The sequence below is a fragment of the Acanthochromis polyacanthus genome, chromosome 12, assembly GCF_021347895.1.
Source record: "Acanthochromis polyacanthus isolate Apoly-LR-REF ecotype Palm Island chromosome 12, KAUST_Apoly_ChrSc, whole genome shotgun sequence".
Lineage (NCBI taxonomy): Eukaryota > Metazoa > Chordata > Actinopteri > Pomacentridae > Acanthochromis > Acanthochromis polyacanthus.
The window spans coordinates 38,629,258-38,643,124 of record NC_067124.1 but is presented as its reverse complement, the minus strand read 5'-3'; the positions used below and the strand labels follow the sequence as shown (position 1 = coordinate 38,643,124).

At 40.7% G+C, this 13,867-nt stretch overlaps 1 protein-coding gene and 1 long non-coding RNA gene across 2 annotated transcripts; one reads left to right on the top strand and one right to left on the bottom strand.

The window, feature by feature from the left end:
- Positions 1 to 1,460: 1,460 nt before the first annotated feature.
- On the bottom strand, positions 1,461 to 12,018 carry gnb3a (guanine nucleotide binding protein (G protein), beta polypeptide 3a). The gene is made up of 9 exons (XM_051956369.1): positions 11,935 to 12,018; positions 9,771 to 9,880; positions 8,733 to 8,878; positions 8,557 to 8,620; positions 6,672 to 6,834; positions 5,546 to 5,612; positions 5,276 to 5,477; positions 3,766 to 3,982; positions 1,461 to 1,901 (listed from the first exon to the last, which is right to left on the bottom strand). The coding sequence occupies exons 2-9, from the start codon at positions 9,825 to 9,827 to the stop codon at positions 1,795 to 1,797; spliced, it is 1,023 nt and encodes a 340-aa protein (XP_051812329.1). The 5' UTR covers positions 9,828 to 9,880; positions 11,935 to 12,018; the 3' UTR covers positions 1,461 to 1,794.
- On the top strand, positions 5,412 to 12,827 carry LOC110954791 (uncharacterized). Its single transcript, XR_002595945.2, has 3 exons — positions 5,412 to 5,532; positions 6,727 to 6,856; positions 11,874 to 12,827. It is a non-coding gene; the product is annotated as an uncharacterized LOC110954791 (long non-coding RNA).
- Positions 12,828 to 13,867: the final 1,040 nt, after the last annotated feature.

Sequence of the window (13,867 nt, the reverse complement as noted above, 5' to 3'; positions counted from 1 at the left end):
AGTTTTTTTTTTCCCCCAATGAAGACATTAAATGAATGATAAATCCAGTGTAGACATTATTAACCCTCCTGTTGTTCTCATTTACAAGCACTAATAAATATTGTTTCCTTGTCTGAAAAAAAAAATCAAAAATGAAAATTTGCAAAACTTTCAGGAAGAAAATTCCAATAATTCCTGAAAAGTTTTATTTTTTAAAAAATGGCAAGAAATTTCTTGTAAATATTTTCCAAAAATTTGTATAAAATCTTCTAAAAATATCTAAAGTGATTCTCTCTCTCTCTCTCTCTCTCTATATATATATATATATATATATATATATATATATATATCAGTAAAACTTTTTATATTAAAAAATACATTCAGAAAAAATAACCAAAATCCAGCGTATTTCACTGGATTTTGTTTTGTTTTTCTTCTGAATGTTCTTAAAGAAACATTTATTTTTTCCACCAAAAAATGTTCAAAGATTTCCCAAAAATGTTGAAAACGTGGACATCAGAAGTTTCACTGTGATAATAGATTCCCCCACACACACACATTTTCAGACTTTAAAACGGGTTAATTCTGACCTGCAGGACGACATGAGGGTTAATGTGGTAAATGACTATTCTATCTGGAAACGGCTGATTTTTAATGGAATATCTCCATGGGGGTACAGAGGAACATTTCCAGCAACCATCACTCCTGTGTTCTAATGCTACATTGTGTTAGCTAATGGTGCTGAAAGGCTCATTGATGGTTAGAAAACCCTTATAGCAGTTATGTTAGCACATGGATAAAAGTGGGAGTTTTACTGGAGAACATGGAATTGTCTGGATGAATCCAAACTTTTGAACAGTAGATATTATCAGCAAACGTCGATGATGTTCTGGTACCTGACCTATTCTGATGTAAAGCTGTGGTGTAAGTGAATCTCCTGACTTTCATCTGGACCACAGCTGGTGAGATGTGAGTGTAGAACAACCACCTGTAAGCTTGTTTTTATCAGATTTTTCCATTTATTCAGAGACTCGAAGTAGCAACAGTCTCATTTTATGTTTTAAGCCAGAATTAAGTTACATATTGAAAGACAGAAACACAACTGAAGTCGTCAGAAATCCACTCCGAACACGTCGAGATGCAGAACCCCAAGTTTATTATTGCTTCAGTTTGCACAGAGTGAACCAGAGGAAGCGACTAAGCTAGTTTTATCGTCTGTATGTACAGAACCTGTCCTTCAGCTGCAGCCTGCAGAGGGAAACTACCATCCAGACAACAAAGAGTCTGTGCTGACACAAGCAGGTCATCGCTAAAAGCTCAGTGAACCATGAAAACACGCTATTATCCGTCTGTTCAGCTACTGGGGGGGTTCGGCCAAACGACGACACCCAGAATCCATCAATCACATACAAAACGAACACTAAACGTCTGCAAACTATCACTCCATCTTAATTAAGTTAGAAAAAGAACAGGAAGTAGCTGTAAGCGTCTAAGGAGTCTAACTAGGGACAAACGACAGTCTGAAACAGAGAAGCTCGTATCTATAAAACATGTCGGTGTGAGCTTCACACCTTCATCAGTGTTCTACCTTCGTTTGGCAACTGTTCACCCACTGCAGTAATGTGCATGTTTTATCAGTTTAACTATTGATAGGAATGATCTTTTCCGAGACCCTCCCCCCCTCCCAGAGAAGAAAGGTGAGATTAGAACCTCTCCAACATCTTGGCACAGTTTAAAACCTTCTTCTCACCCCCATCCCTCCCTCAAACTTCATTTATCTTCTTCTTCCTGCTGTCGGCTGCTGCTGCTGCTGCTTCAGTTCCAGATCTTCAGGAAGCTGTCCCAGGATCCAGTGCAACACGCCATCCCGTCTGAGGACACGCCGATGCAGCTCACCCTGTTGTCGTGACCCGCCAGCACACCTGAGCAGCAACACGGCAGGTGAGACAAGAACACCTGAGTCACACTTATAGTGTTTTTTTTGTTTTTTTTTTTAGTTTAGTTCAGACATCCTCTAATCAAATTATGTTCACTGTTTGACAGTGAGTGAAAACAGCTGCACAGTGAGTGAAAACAGCTGCACAGTGAGTGAAAACAGCTGCACAGTGAGTAAAAACAGCTGCACAGTGAATAAAAACAGCTGCACAGTGAGTAAAAACAGCTGCACAGTGAGTAAAAACAGCTGCACAGTGAGTGAAAACAGCTGCACAGTGAATAAAAACAGCTCCACAGTGAGTGAAAATAGCTGCACAGTGAGTGAAAACAGCTACACAGTGAATAAAAACAGCTGCACAGTGACTTAAAATAGCTGCAGTGAGTGAAAACAGCTGCACAGTGAATAAAAACAGCTGCACAGTGAGTGAAAACAGCTGCAGTGAGTGAAAACAGCTGCACAGTGAGTAAAAACAGCTGCACAGTGAGTGAAAACAGCTGCACAGTGAATAAAAACAGCTGCACAGTGAGTGAAAACAGCTGCACAGTGAATAAAAACAGCTGCACAGTGAGTGAAAACAGCTACACAGTGAATAAAAACAGCTCCACAGTGAGTGAAAATAGCTGCACAGTGAGTAAAAACAGCTGCACAGTGAGTAAAAACAGCTGCACAGTGAGTGAAAACAGCTGCACAGTGAGTAAAAACAGCTGCACAGTGAGTGAAAACAGCTGCACAGTGAATAAAAACAGCTGCACAGTGAGTGAAAACAGCTGCACAGTGAATAAAAACAGCTGCACAGTGAGTGAAAACAGCTACACAGTGAATAAAAACAGCTCCACAGTGAGTGAAAATAGCTGCACAGTGAGTAAAAACAGCTGCACAGTGAGTAAAAACAGCTGCACAGTGAGTAAAAACAGCTGCACAGTGAGTAAAAACAGCTGCACAGTGAGTGAAAACAGCTGCACAGTGAATAAAAACAGCTGCACAGTGAGTGAAAACAGCTGCACAGTGAATAAAAACAGCTGCACAGTGAGTGAAAACAGCTACACAGTGAATAAAAACAGCTCCACAGTGAGTGAAAATAGCTGCACAGTGAGTGAAAACAGCTACACAGTGAATAAAAACAGCTGCACAGTGACTTAAAATAGCTGCAGTGAGTGAAAACAGCTGCACAGTGAATAAAAACAGCTGCACAGTGAGTGAAAACAGCTGCAGTGAGTGAAAACAGCTGCAGTGAGTAAAAACAGCTACACACTGAGTGAAAACAGCTGCGCAGTGAATAAAAACAGCTGCACAGTGAGTGAAAACAGCTGCAGTGAGTAAAAACAGCTACACACTGAGTGAAAACAGCCGCGCAGTGAGTGAAAACAGCTGCACAGTGAGTTAAAACAGCTGTACCATAAGTAATTAACAAACTGCACTGTTAGTGGAATTAATGTCCTCACTTTAATTATCACTTTTTTAAATGACTAGCAGCATAAACACAAGTTTCTAACTTCAACTGGTTATTCGACCATTTTTAAAAATTCCTGAATGTAAATCTCAAACTTCAGAACTCAAGTTGGGAAACATTTTATAAAAAGGAAATTGCTCCAATTAGATTTTTCTCAGAAGTTTTTGGCTTCATGTTCGTGTTTTAGCTTTGAAGAAATTAATTAATTCAACAACGATAATTAAACTTGTCAACACACAATATTTAAATCTTGAAAGTAAAAACCAAATTAGGGTTTAAATTGCACACAGTCGATGCAGTTTCCTGATAATATGTGAAACCAGCTCTTCAAAACAATGTTCAGTTATCTGAAAATGTAAGTCAGACTTTGGAGAATCAACAGTCTGCTGCTGTAACTCACCAACTCTCTCGGATTTCAGAGCGTCCCAGATGTTGACGTTGAAGTCGTCGTATCCGGCCAGGAGGAGGCGTCCCGACAGCGACGGAGCCAGAGAGGTGACGCCACACATGATGCCGGAGTCCTGGTAGGTGATGAGCTCCTGGTCGGCCCGGAGGTCGTACAGTTTACAGGTGGCATCGTCAGAGCCGGTGATCACGGCGTTACCGTTGGGGAAGAACTGGAGGACAGAGAGGGTTGGAATCACACGGAGGCTTCATTTACAGCACAGATCAATACTGATTAAAACATCTGGATCTAAAGATATGTGTGGATTTAGACTCGGTAAATTGTAAAAAGAAAATTAGAGCTTCTAAAATGTAAAAAGTGGAATTAAGAAAAGGTTCAAGTAAAATAAATTGAAATTGGAAACACAAAGGATAAAAATGACCAAAATTTCAGATTTTTCAGCAGGTTGTTCCAGATTGCAGCTGCATAGTGAATTAAAACAGCTGCACAGTGAGTAAAAACAGCTGCACGGTGACTTAAAACAGCTGCACACTGAGCGAAAACAGCTGCATGGTGACTTAAAACAGCTGCACACTGAGCGAAAACAGCTGCACGGTGACTTAAAACAGCTGCACAGTGACTAAAAACAGCTGCACAATGACTTGAAACAGCTGCACAATGAGCGAAAACAGCTGCACAGTGAGCGAAAGCAGCTGCACAGTGAGCTAAATCAGCTGCACAGTGACTAAAAACAGCTGCACAGTGAGCGAAAGCAGCTGCACGGTGACTTAAAACAGCTGCACAGTGACTAAAAACAGCTGCACAGTGAGTGAAAGCAGCTGCACAGTGACTTAAAACAGCTGCACAGTGACTTAAAACAGCTGCACAGTGAGCGAAAGCAGCTGCACAGTGACTAAAAACAGCTGCACAGTGAGCGAAAACAGCTGCACAGTGAGCTAAAACAGCTGCACGGTGACTTAAAACAACTGCACAGTGACTAAAAACAGCTGCACAGTGAGCGAAAACAGCTGCACAGTGACTTAAAACAGCTGCACAGTGACTAAAAACAGCTGCACAGTGAGTGAAAGCAGCTGCACAGTGACTTAAAACAGCTGCACAGTGACTTAAAACAGCTGCACAGTGAGCGAAAGCAGCTGCACGGTGACTTAAAACAGCTGCACAGTGACTAAAAACAGCTGCACAGTGACTAAAAACAGCTGCACAGTGAGTTAAAACAGCTGCACGGTGACTTAAAACAGCTGCACAGTGACTTAAAACAGCTGCACAGTGAGCGAAAGCAGCTGCACAGTGACTAAAAACAGCTGCACAGTGAGCGAAAACAGCTGCACAGTGAGCTAAAACAGCTGCACAGTGACTTAAAACAGCTGCACGGTGACTTAAAACAACTGCACAGTGAGTAAAAACAGCTGCTTCATAAGCATAAAGGGTTAGTTTATCTACTAACTAACTAGAAGCTATGATCTGTCAGCAGACGGAGGTGTCTCCAGATCTTCCTGCTTCTCACCCCGATGGCGTTGATGTCGCTCTCGTGGCCTCCAAACGTCTGCCTGCAGTTTCCCTCCCTGATGTCCCACAGCTTGGCCGTGAAGTCGCAGGCGCCTGAGATGAAGAATTTGAAGTCTGGAGAAACGGCCAGAGACATGCAGTCGCCCTGATGTCCAGCAAACACCGTCTTCTGGGTTCCCGTCTCGATGTCCCACAGAACGCTGCAAGGACAGGACACGTCAGTCTGAGCCCAGAGAGGAGCTGCAGCGGCTTCAGGTGTGTTTCTTACCAGGTACAGTCTCCTGAGCTGGTGATGATCTCGCTGTCGCTCAGGAAGCGGCAGCAGGACAGGTAACCTGCACGACAAACAGCTGTTAGTGAACGACCAGGACGGGAGCAGGTGTGATGTCCACAGTAAGCCCTCTCAAAACAAGAGAAAGAAACTTATTTCAAGGAACTTTTACCTTGAAATAAGTGAAAAAATCTGCCAACAGAACAAGTGAAAAATAGCTTGTTAAGAGTTCTTTAAATAAGATATGATATTTAGAACATTGAGATCGTAAAATTAGCTGGGAAAACTTATTTTAATCGATATTTTACCAGGATTGTCAAGCTTAGGTGTCTTAAAATAAGTCAGATGCGCTAAAAAAAAAAAGAATTAACTTTTCACTCAAAAATAGATTTTTGCTCTCATGTAACCTCCTAATCTGAGATGTTTTAAACTTATTTTGAGTTTTTTGTAAAATACAACTCAAAACAAGATCATTTTAAGATTGTTTGACTTAACAAGATATTTAAGATGCGTTGTCTTTATCCTCGTGTCGTCCTGCGGGTCAGAATTAACCCGTTTTAAAGTTTGAAAATGTGGAAAAGTATATTTTCCCAGTGAAACTTCTGATGTCCACATTTTCAGCATTTTTGGGAAATCTTTGAACATTCTTTGGTGGGAAAAAAAGAAATGTTAACAGTGTTTCTTAAGAACATTCACAAAAAAGTCAACCAAAATCCAGCGACTTTCGATGTTCTTAAAGAAAATATTAGAAGTTTTACTGATATATATGGAATCACTAGATATTTTTAGGATTTTTTGGAAGATATTGACTCATTTTCTGAAAATATTTACAAGAATTTTCTTGCCACATTTGATTTTTTTTTTTTAAATAATACTTTTAAGGGAAACTTTTAAGGAATTATTGGAATTTTCTTCGTGAAGGTTTTGCAAATTTTAAAAAAATTTGGGGAATTTTTAATTTTTTTTTCAGACAAATGAACAATAGTTTTTTGTGGCTGTAAACGAAGACAACAGGGGGGTTAAAACAAGTCCCTCCATCTGCTGAAAGTGGGATGAGACATTTTGCCTAAAAATAAGACAAACAGACTTGGTAAGATTTGGAGTTTTTGCAGTGTAACCTCACCTGTGTGCGCCGCCAGCTCTCGCATCACCTTCACGTTTCCATCTTTGCCCTTCAGGTTGTAGATGGAGCACATGTTGTCCAGACCGCCGCAGGCCACCATGTTTCCTGACGGGGCGTACGCACAGGTCATCACCCAGGACGACTTCAGGGGGATGGCGTTCACCTGCAGACACACAGGGTACCAGGTGATGTTCACCCTCTGAACTCATTTTTCTTCACTGTGGTTCATTCTCCTCTGTAATCTGATGTTATTTGGAAGCACAACAACACGAAGAAGGAGAGAACCAGCAGAACCTGCTGACAGACTTGTAGATTAAAGTCATTTTGATTAAACATCACAAATCTATGAGGTTTTCGCAACATTATTCTGACCACTTCAAGCTTGATTTAACCCTCCTGTTGTCCTCATTTACGGGCACCAAAAATATTGTTTCCTTGTCTGAAACCAATCAAAAAAATCGGAAAAACAAATTCCCTAAATATCTGAAAATTTGCAAAACCCTGAGGAAGAAAAATTCAATAATTCCTTAAAAATTTCCCTTAAAAATTTTATTTAAAAAAATTCCATGTTTGCCTGGGTGACCTCAAATATTTGAACAGTAGTGTATATATATTTTTACTGTATTATTGCTATATTTTAAAAGTATTTTTACTATATTTTTACCCTATTTTTACAATGTTTTGACTGTATTTTTTAACCATATTTTTTACTGTATTTTTACTTTATTTTTACTATATTTTTTATTGTATTTTTACTATATTTTTACTGTATTTTTACTTTATTTGTACTGTATTTTTATTATATTTTAGAGTATTTCTATTAGATTTTTACTGTATTTCTGCTGTAATTTTACTGTATTTTTTCTATATTTTTACTATATTTTTAATGTATTTTTAATCTATTATTTACTCTATTTTTACTATATTTTTATACTGTATCTTTACTATATTTTTACTGTTTTATTTGAGGTATTTTTACTGTATTTTATTACACTACCATGCAAAAGTTTGGGGTCACTTAGAAATGTCCTTATTTTTGAAAGAAAAGCAGTTTTTTCATAGCCTAGCCGCGCTAGACAACCCACGGCAACGAATTTAATTCTCTGCCAGGGTGGGTCTAGTTACCCTCCGTAAGGCTCGAAGTTGGATGCTCCTAAAACTGGCCGGACCAATCACCATGAAGTGTAGAGTCAGAAGGCGGGCGTAACTAAGTGACGACAGAGGCGCGACGATTCTGACAGAAACAACCGGAAACAACCATAGAAACAAGGATAGACAAGAAGATGGCTGCGCACAATAAACAGTTATCTTTCGACTCGGCTTTGGCCTCAGCCCTTAAAGATTTGAAGCTAAAATTCAACTTGAAAGATAAACAAAGGATAAGATAAGAAAGATAAATAAGGCTTCCTGCATCCTCTGATTTCCGGCGCTCTAGGAACTCCGTCAGCCTATTCGTTGCGCTGACTGGTTGTATACCTACCCAATTGCTGCAGAGTGATTTGAAAGACAACCTTTTAGCCCGCCTCCCTCCCTGCTGAGAGTTCCTAGACCCTTGTGTCTTCAGAGCTGGGTCTAGCACGGCTAGGCTATTTTTTTCAGTGAGGATAATATTAAATAAATCCTAAATCCAGTGTAGACATTGTTAATGTGGTAAATGACTATTGTAGCTGCAAACAGCTGATTTTTAATGGAATATCTCCATAGGGGTACAGAGGAACATTTCCAGCAACCATCACTCCTGTGTTCTAATGCTACATTGTGTTAGCTAATGGTGCTGAAAGGCTCATTGATGATTAGAAAACCCTTGTGCAGTTATGCTAACACATGGATAAAAGTGGGAGTTTTCATGAAAAACATGGAATTGTCTGCCCTGTGCGTTTCCTACCTTGTTGGTTGTGATGCTGTCCCACACAATCAGCTTTCCATCCTGGGACGCACTGACACACAACCTGGTGGAGAAACCATCAGTGAGACGCTTCATTTAACACGTGAAAGTATTTATAAAATATTGAATCTACACGTGTGATGTGAGAGCAGCCAGCAGCTCCTCTGGGTGTTTACTTGGAGTCGGTGGACCAGTGCATGGCGTAGATCTTGGCCAGGTGACCTCTGAGCGTTTTCCTGGTCTTCATCTGGACTCGACCCACCACAGTGATGCTGGCCGACGCCTCCTGCAGGGTGGTGTCCTGCACCGCCTTCCGGGCCGCCTGCACACAGGTGGAGAAACAACCAATGGTTACAGCAGCTGCAGGTTAGACAGGTGTGGACTATAGGAATACAGGGAGATTTAGCAGGTGAGACAGCTGTAAATAATGATATTTTAACAGGTAGTATCGTGTTAAGGTAGCTACAGGTGAGACAGCTGTAAATAATGATATTTTAACAGGTAATGTTGTATTAAAGTTACTGTAGGCAAGGCAGACGTAAATAATAGAAATTAAGGGTTTTTTTTTTAACAGGTGAGACAGGTGTAAATAAAACTAGAAGATGATTTTAACAGGTAATGCCATGTTTAAGTAGCTGCAGGTGAGACAGGTGTAAATAAAACTAATGAAGATGGTTTCAACAGGTACTGGTCGTGCTTTCTACAATTCTACAATTTCATTTAGCAGACGCTTTTGTCCAAAGCGACGTACAACACAAGCAAGAATTCAGACATAAGGAAAAACCTGTAGTACGTGCAAAAAGTGTTTAAGTAGCTACAGGTGAGACAGGTGTAAATAATAGAAATAAAGGAGGTTTTAATAGGTGAAACATTTGTAAATAATAGAAATGAAGGAAGTTTTAACAGGTAATGTCGTGTTAAAGTTACTGTAGCTGAGACAGGTGTAAATAATAGAAATAAAGGAGGTTTTAACAGGTGAGACAGGCGTAAATAAAGCTAATAAAGCTGTGAATAATAATATTTTAACAGGTAATGTCGTGTTAAAGGTGAGACAGGTGTAAATAACAGAAATAAAGGAAGCTTTAAAAGGTGAGACAGGTATGAATAAAACTAATAAAGATGATTTTAAGACGTGAGACAGGAGCAAATAATAATATTTTAACAGGTAATGTCGTGTCAAAGCAGCTACAGGTGAGACAGGTGAGTCCACTGACCGTGATCTGGTCTTTGAGACTGTCGGCCTCCTTCCTCAGTTGCTCCATTTCACCCATGGCGAAGGTTGTCAGTCACCGGAGGAGGACAGAAGTCAGGAAAGCTGCAAATCCTGAGAAGAAAAGTAAATAAACAGGAGCAGAAACCTTAAAACAGTCTGTCCTCTCGGTTCCTGGTGGAACTTTACCTGCGCTCACCTGCTCGTCTCCAAGTAAACGCTGCTTTGCAAGTCAAACTAACGCTCGTCTGCTTTGCAAACTTTCGTAAATACATCTGAGCAGGACACACCTATGCACACACACACTCACACTCACACACACACACACACACACACACACACACACGGACACACACAGAGTGTTTCCACCCTGACTTTAACACTGAAAGTTTGCTCTTCACATGATCCTCTCCCTGAATGTACACACAAACCAGCAGGTCCTGAAACTCAACTGTTCTCACTGATGAGATGCTGAAGCTGCTGATTAAATGACTTCAGTGAATTCATCAGCTAATGGTCCAACTCATGCACTGTGGCAAATGTAATCACCACAGCGAGGAGGCAGAAAGCAGCAGCAGTACTGAGAATACAAAGCCCGGCCGGCCGGCGTCAGACCCTTCTTCTCCTACCTTGAGGTGTTCTGGAGAGAACCTGGGCTGATGTTCTCGTGCTGCAGCGTCCGTCTGAGTGAATGTCCCCATCTAAGCATGACCCGCTGGATTTGCCTCTAATTTGTTTGAAGTGAGACGGAGAGGAAGGGAGTGACTGTGGAAGGTTTGATTTAATGGACTTGGCCGGGTCACGTGAAGCTGAAGTGAATATGATGTTCACAGGAAATAAGCGGCGTTCTAGATCAGAGTCATGCTTTGTTTAGTGAAGTTTGTGTTTCAGCTCCAGATGTGAACCTGCTCTGATAATGACGGCCGTAATGAGAGTTAGAGCCTTTTTCTGCTGCTCATTGTTCGTGTGATTAAACGCTGCTGCTGCTGCTGCTGCTGAAGTGCATTAACGACGAGGAGGCGGAGCTCCGGCGGTAAGAGGCTGCAGAGTGAGTTTAAATCCTGCTGCCTGAGATTTTAACTGAAGCCTTTTGAATCAAATCTGCTCTCATCCGATTACCGACTGCTCTTTGCATCTGGGTAAGAGATGGAGAAAGGACGGGGCAGATAGAGGGCCGGGGGCAGATAATGGAGGAGGTGGGGGGTAGATAATGGAGGCCTTGGGGGGGCAGATGAAGGGTGTTTTACCTCCTGAACATCTGAAGTTCAGATTCTGACTCCAAGTTTTAAAAGATGCCCGAGAAGTTCAGTCAGTAACTAAACAGAAGCGATAATAAACACATTTATCAGCTTATATCATCATATTCATATTAATATATGTTATCCATCATCCATCCATCCATCCATCCATCCATCCATCCATCCATCCATCCATCTATACATATGCATCGTATCTTCTGTTTTTTGTATTTAATGCACTTCATCGCTGCTTTTGCTCATTTAATTCGATGCCAAACTGCATTTCAGTGTCAATAAAGCTAAAAAATAATACTTCCATATGTTTATTAGACATCAGGTGATCTTTGTGTAGCATTTATTTCAGATTAGCTTCATATTTCTAGATATTTCCCTGCATTATTTATGGTGATTTTAACTTTTAAATCCCCCCCCAGCTATTTGATTGACTTCAGCAGAAAAGAAAACTACCTTTTATCCACCAGTTTATCCCGGTTTTGTGCTATAATTTAACGGTCTAAAAGCTGTTCACATCATTTCATGGTGCAGATTATGTCTGACAGCATTAAGAATCAGACAACAAAAGGAATTTGTTTTTTACTCAGATTATCAGTCCATATGATTGTACGCTGATCCCATAAAGCCCTGAGTTCTACATGACATAAACAAAAGACAAAACAATGAAAGCGTGTCACAGTCTTTTCACATTTTTGACATAAAATACAAACTCTGTGATTTCAGCTGAACTGACAGCATTTTAAAATTCAAACAGCTTCTCAACTCTGTGAGGATTTCTTAGTTGTGAACTCTAAGAGATTCAAAAAATTCACTTGAGCCTCAGTGATTAATTTATGTATTTTTATCTGTTAAAGACACTGAAGACTGCAGCTGCACAAACACACGACCAGGAAGAAGCGGCGCCATGTGACTCACCTGTCCAGGTGTCTGCTCGGATCCTACGTTCATCCACCGCTGCAGGACGAAGCTCCGTCAGCGTCGGCGTCCAGCGCTGCTCTGAGGAACAGATGAGGATTGGAGGGATGAACAGATCAGCGGCGATGAGGATAAACCCTGGATGGACAGAAACAGGGCTGGAGGGGGAGAGTCGGAGGAAACCAAACAAGGTGCAGATCAGCGCTGACGGGTCACAAGACGAGATCTGAGGTGAATTAGAACCCGGCCATGGAAACCAGGGGGGGGGGGGGGGGGCAGGAATAATACAGACTTGGAACATGGCTTTTTATGGTCTGTCAGAGGCCTCGCAGTGGCAGCAGGTTGGTGTTTTGTAAACCTGAGGTGAAGCTAATATTAGAAGATAGGAAACCGGGATCCAGAGGAAAGTTCTGCTTCAGCCCGACTCCAAACAGAACAATGTGCTGTGGCTGAGCTTAATCTGAGAGTCAAAGCTCCACTTTCTGTCTTTTTCTCCTGTTGGGCCTAAACTCCTCTTTGGTTCCTCAGGGTCTGTTCTGGTTGGACGTTCTCAGGGGAAGTCAACCTCCAGCTCAGATCCATTCTGGAATAGAACCTTCAACCCGACTCATTTTCAGCCCTGGACTTTCATTCCTCAGACCGGCCTGCTTTAGATCACCACCTATTACTATTAAAGTCGTGTAATTCTAGCCTTGTCTTGTAATTCAGCATGTTTTTTCTAAAATATTTCCAATTCAGTGCAGTAAGGGTTGCTTCACAATGAGGATTTATTCCAACATGAGTGCACATCCCCAACATTATTCTTTACAACAATATCAGAATCTATATTCTGTTCAAATAAGTGTTCAAGGATATCCAAACCTTAAAAATATAATAAAAGGTGTTGCACTTTCTGATAACTCTATCATCTCTTTTTCCTCTGCAAGGAAACCGTTCCATCATAACTTAAAATTCACAAATATGAGAACATCAGTTAAAGGGCTAATCTCCAACACTATTCTTTACAACATCACAATGTCCTTTTTTGCAATATTACATAGCAAGCAAATTAGTGTTCACAGATATCTAATGAATCCTCATGAATAAAGAATAATTATTGCACTGTTTTCTGCAAGTTTAACAGTATAACATAACTTGCTAATGACATTTTAAAAATGCTTTGATTTTCATTTTATGTTTACAATAACAAGAAAATAAAATCAGTAAGAGGCAGAAACGAAATAAAGATCCATTTTTTCATTTTCTGAGACCGGAAGTGGTCATCAGCAAGTGTGGAGCCAAACAGAGTACAGTACACAGACTGCATTTTTTTCCCCGTTAGTTTTCATGGTCATAATGACAGATCAGGTGGCTGATCTTAAAATAGATCTATATTGAATTTTTTATAGAGCGTTAAAGTTTTGCGAAGCCAGGGGGCGGGGCTACTTGATTGACAGTCCGGTCTGGAATATTTGACAGGTCCCATGGAGGAGGCATAGACTGTATATAAACATATACAGTATTTAAACATATACAGTCTATGGCAGGAGGCAGTCGAGACTCTGCTCTCCTGGTTTGGATTAATTCTGATATAACTGTTGGTTTATTTATTGGTGGAGCAGCAGAACCTCTTCCACAAACAGTTTTCCTGCCCGCTGGCTTGTTTTAACCAGTTTTCTACCTTCAGCTAACTCTAACCCTAACCCTAACCCAGCAGACACTGAAAGGACTCTGATTGGTCGGCAAGTGTTTATTTTCTTATCTGTGCCGCTTTTAATGCACTTTATATGCAACTGTAGTGCCACATATAATGTGTGCCATGCACTCCAGAAATTGGTGGAGTTTATTTCTGTGTGTATTGACCAGAGAAGAAAGTTAGCATCCAGTAAATATTAGCTTTAATGTTAGCGATGCTAACCGAGCTAGCTGCTGAATCGTAGCCTGATTAAAGCTA

What these genes read in the sequence shown, in the direction of transcription:
- gnb3a (XM_051956369.1), bottom strand. Translation starts at nt 9,827, where the DNA reads ATGGGTGAAATGGAGCAACTGAGGAAGGAGGCCGACAGTCTCAAAGAC. An exon ending in ACAGCATCACAACCAACAAG is followed by an intron (nt 6,835 to 8,556) that starts GTAGGAAACGCA and finishes GTGTGTCTGCAG; the next exon opens with GTGAACGCCATCCCCCTGAA. An exon ending in TCTGAAATCCGAGAGAGTTG is followed by an intron (nt 1,902 to 3,765) that starts GTGAGTTACAGC and finishes GTTGCTGCTCAG; the next exon opens with GTGTGCTGGCGGGTCACGAC.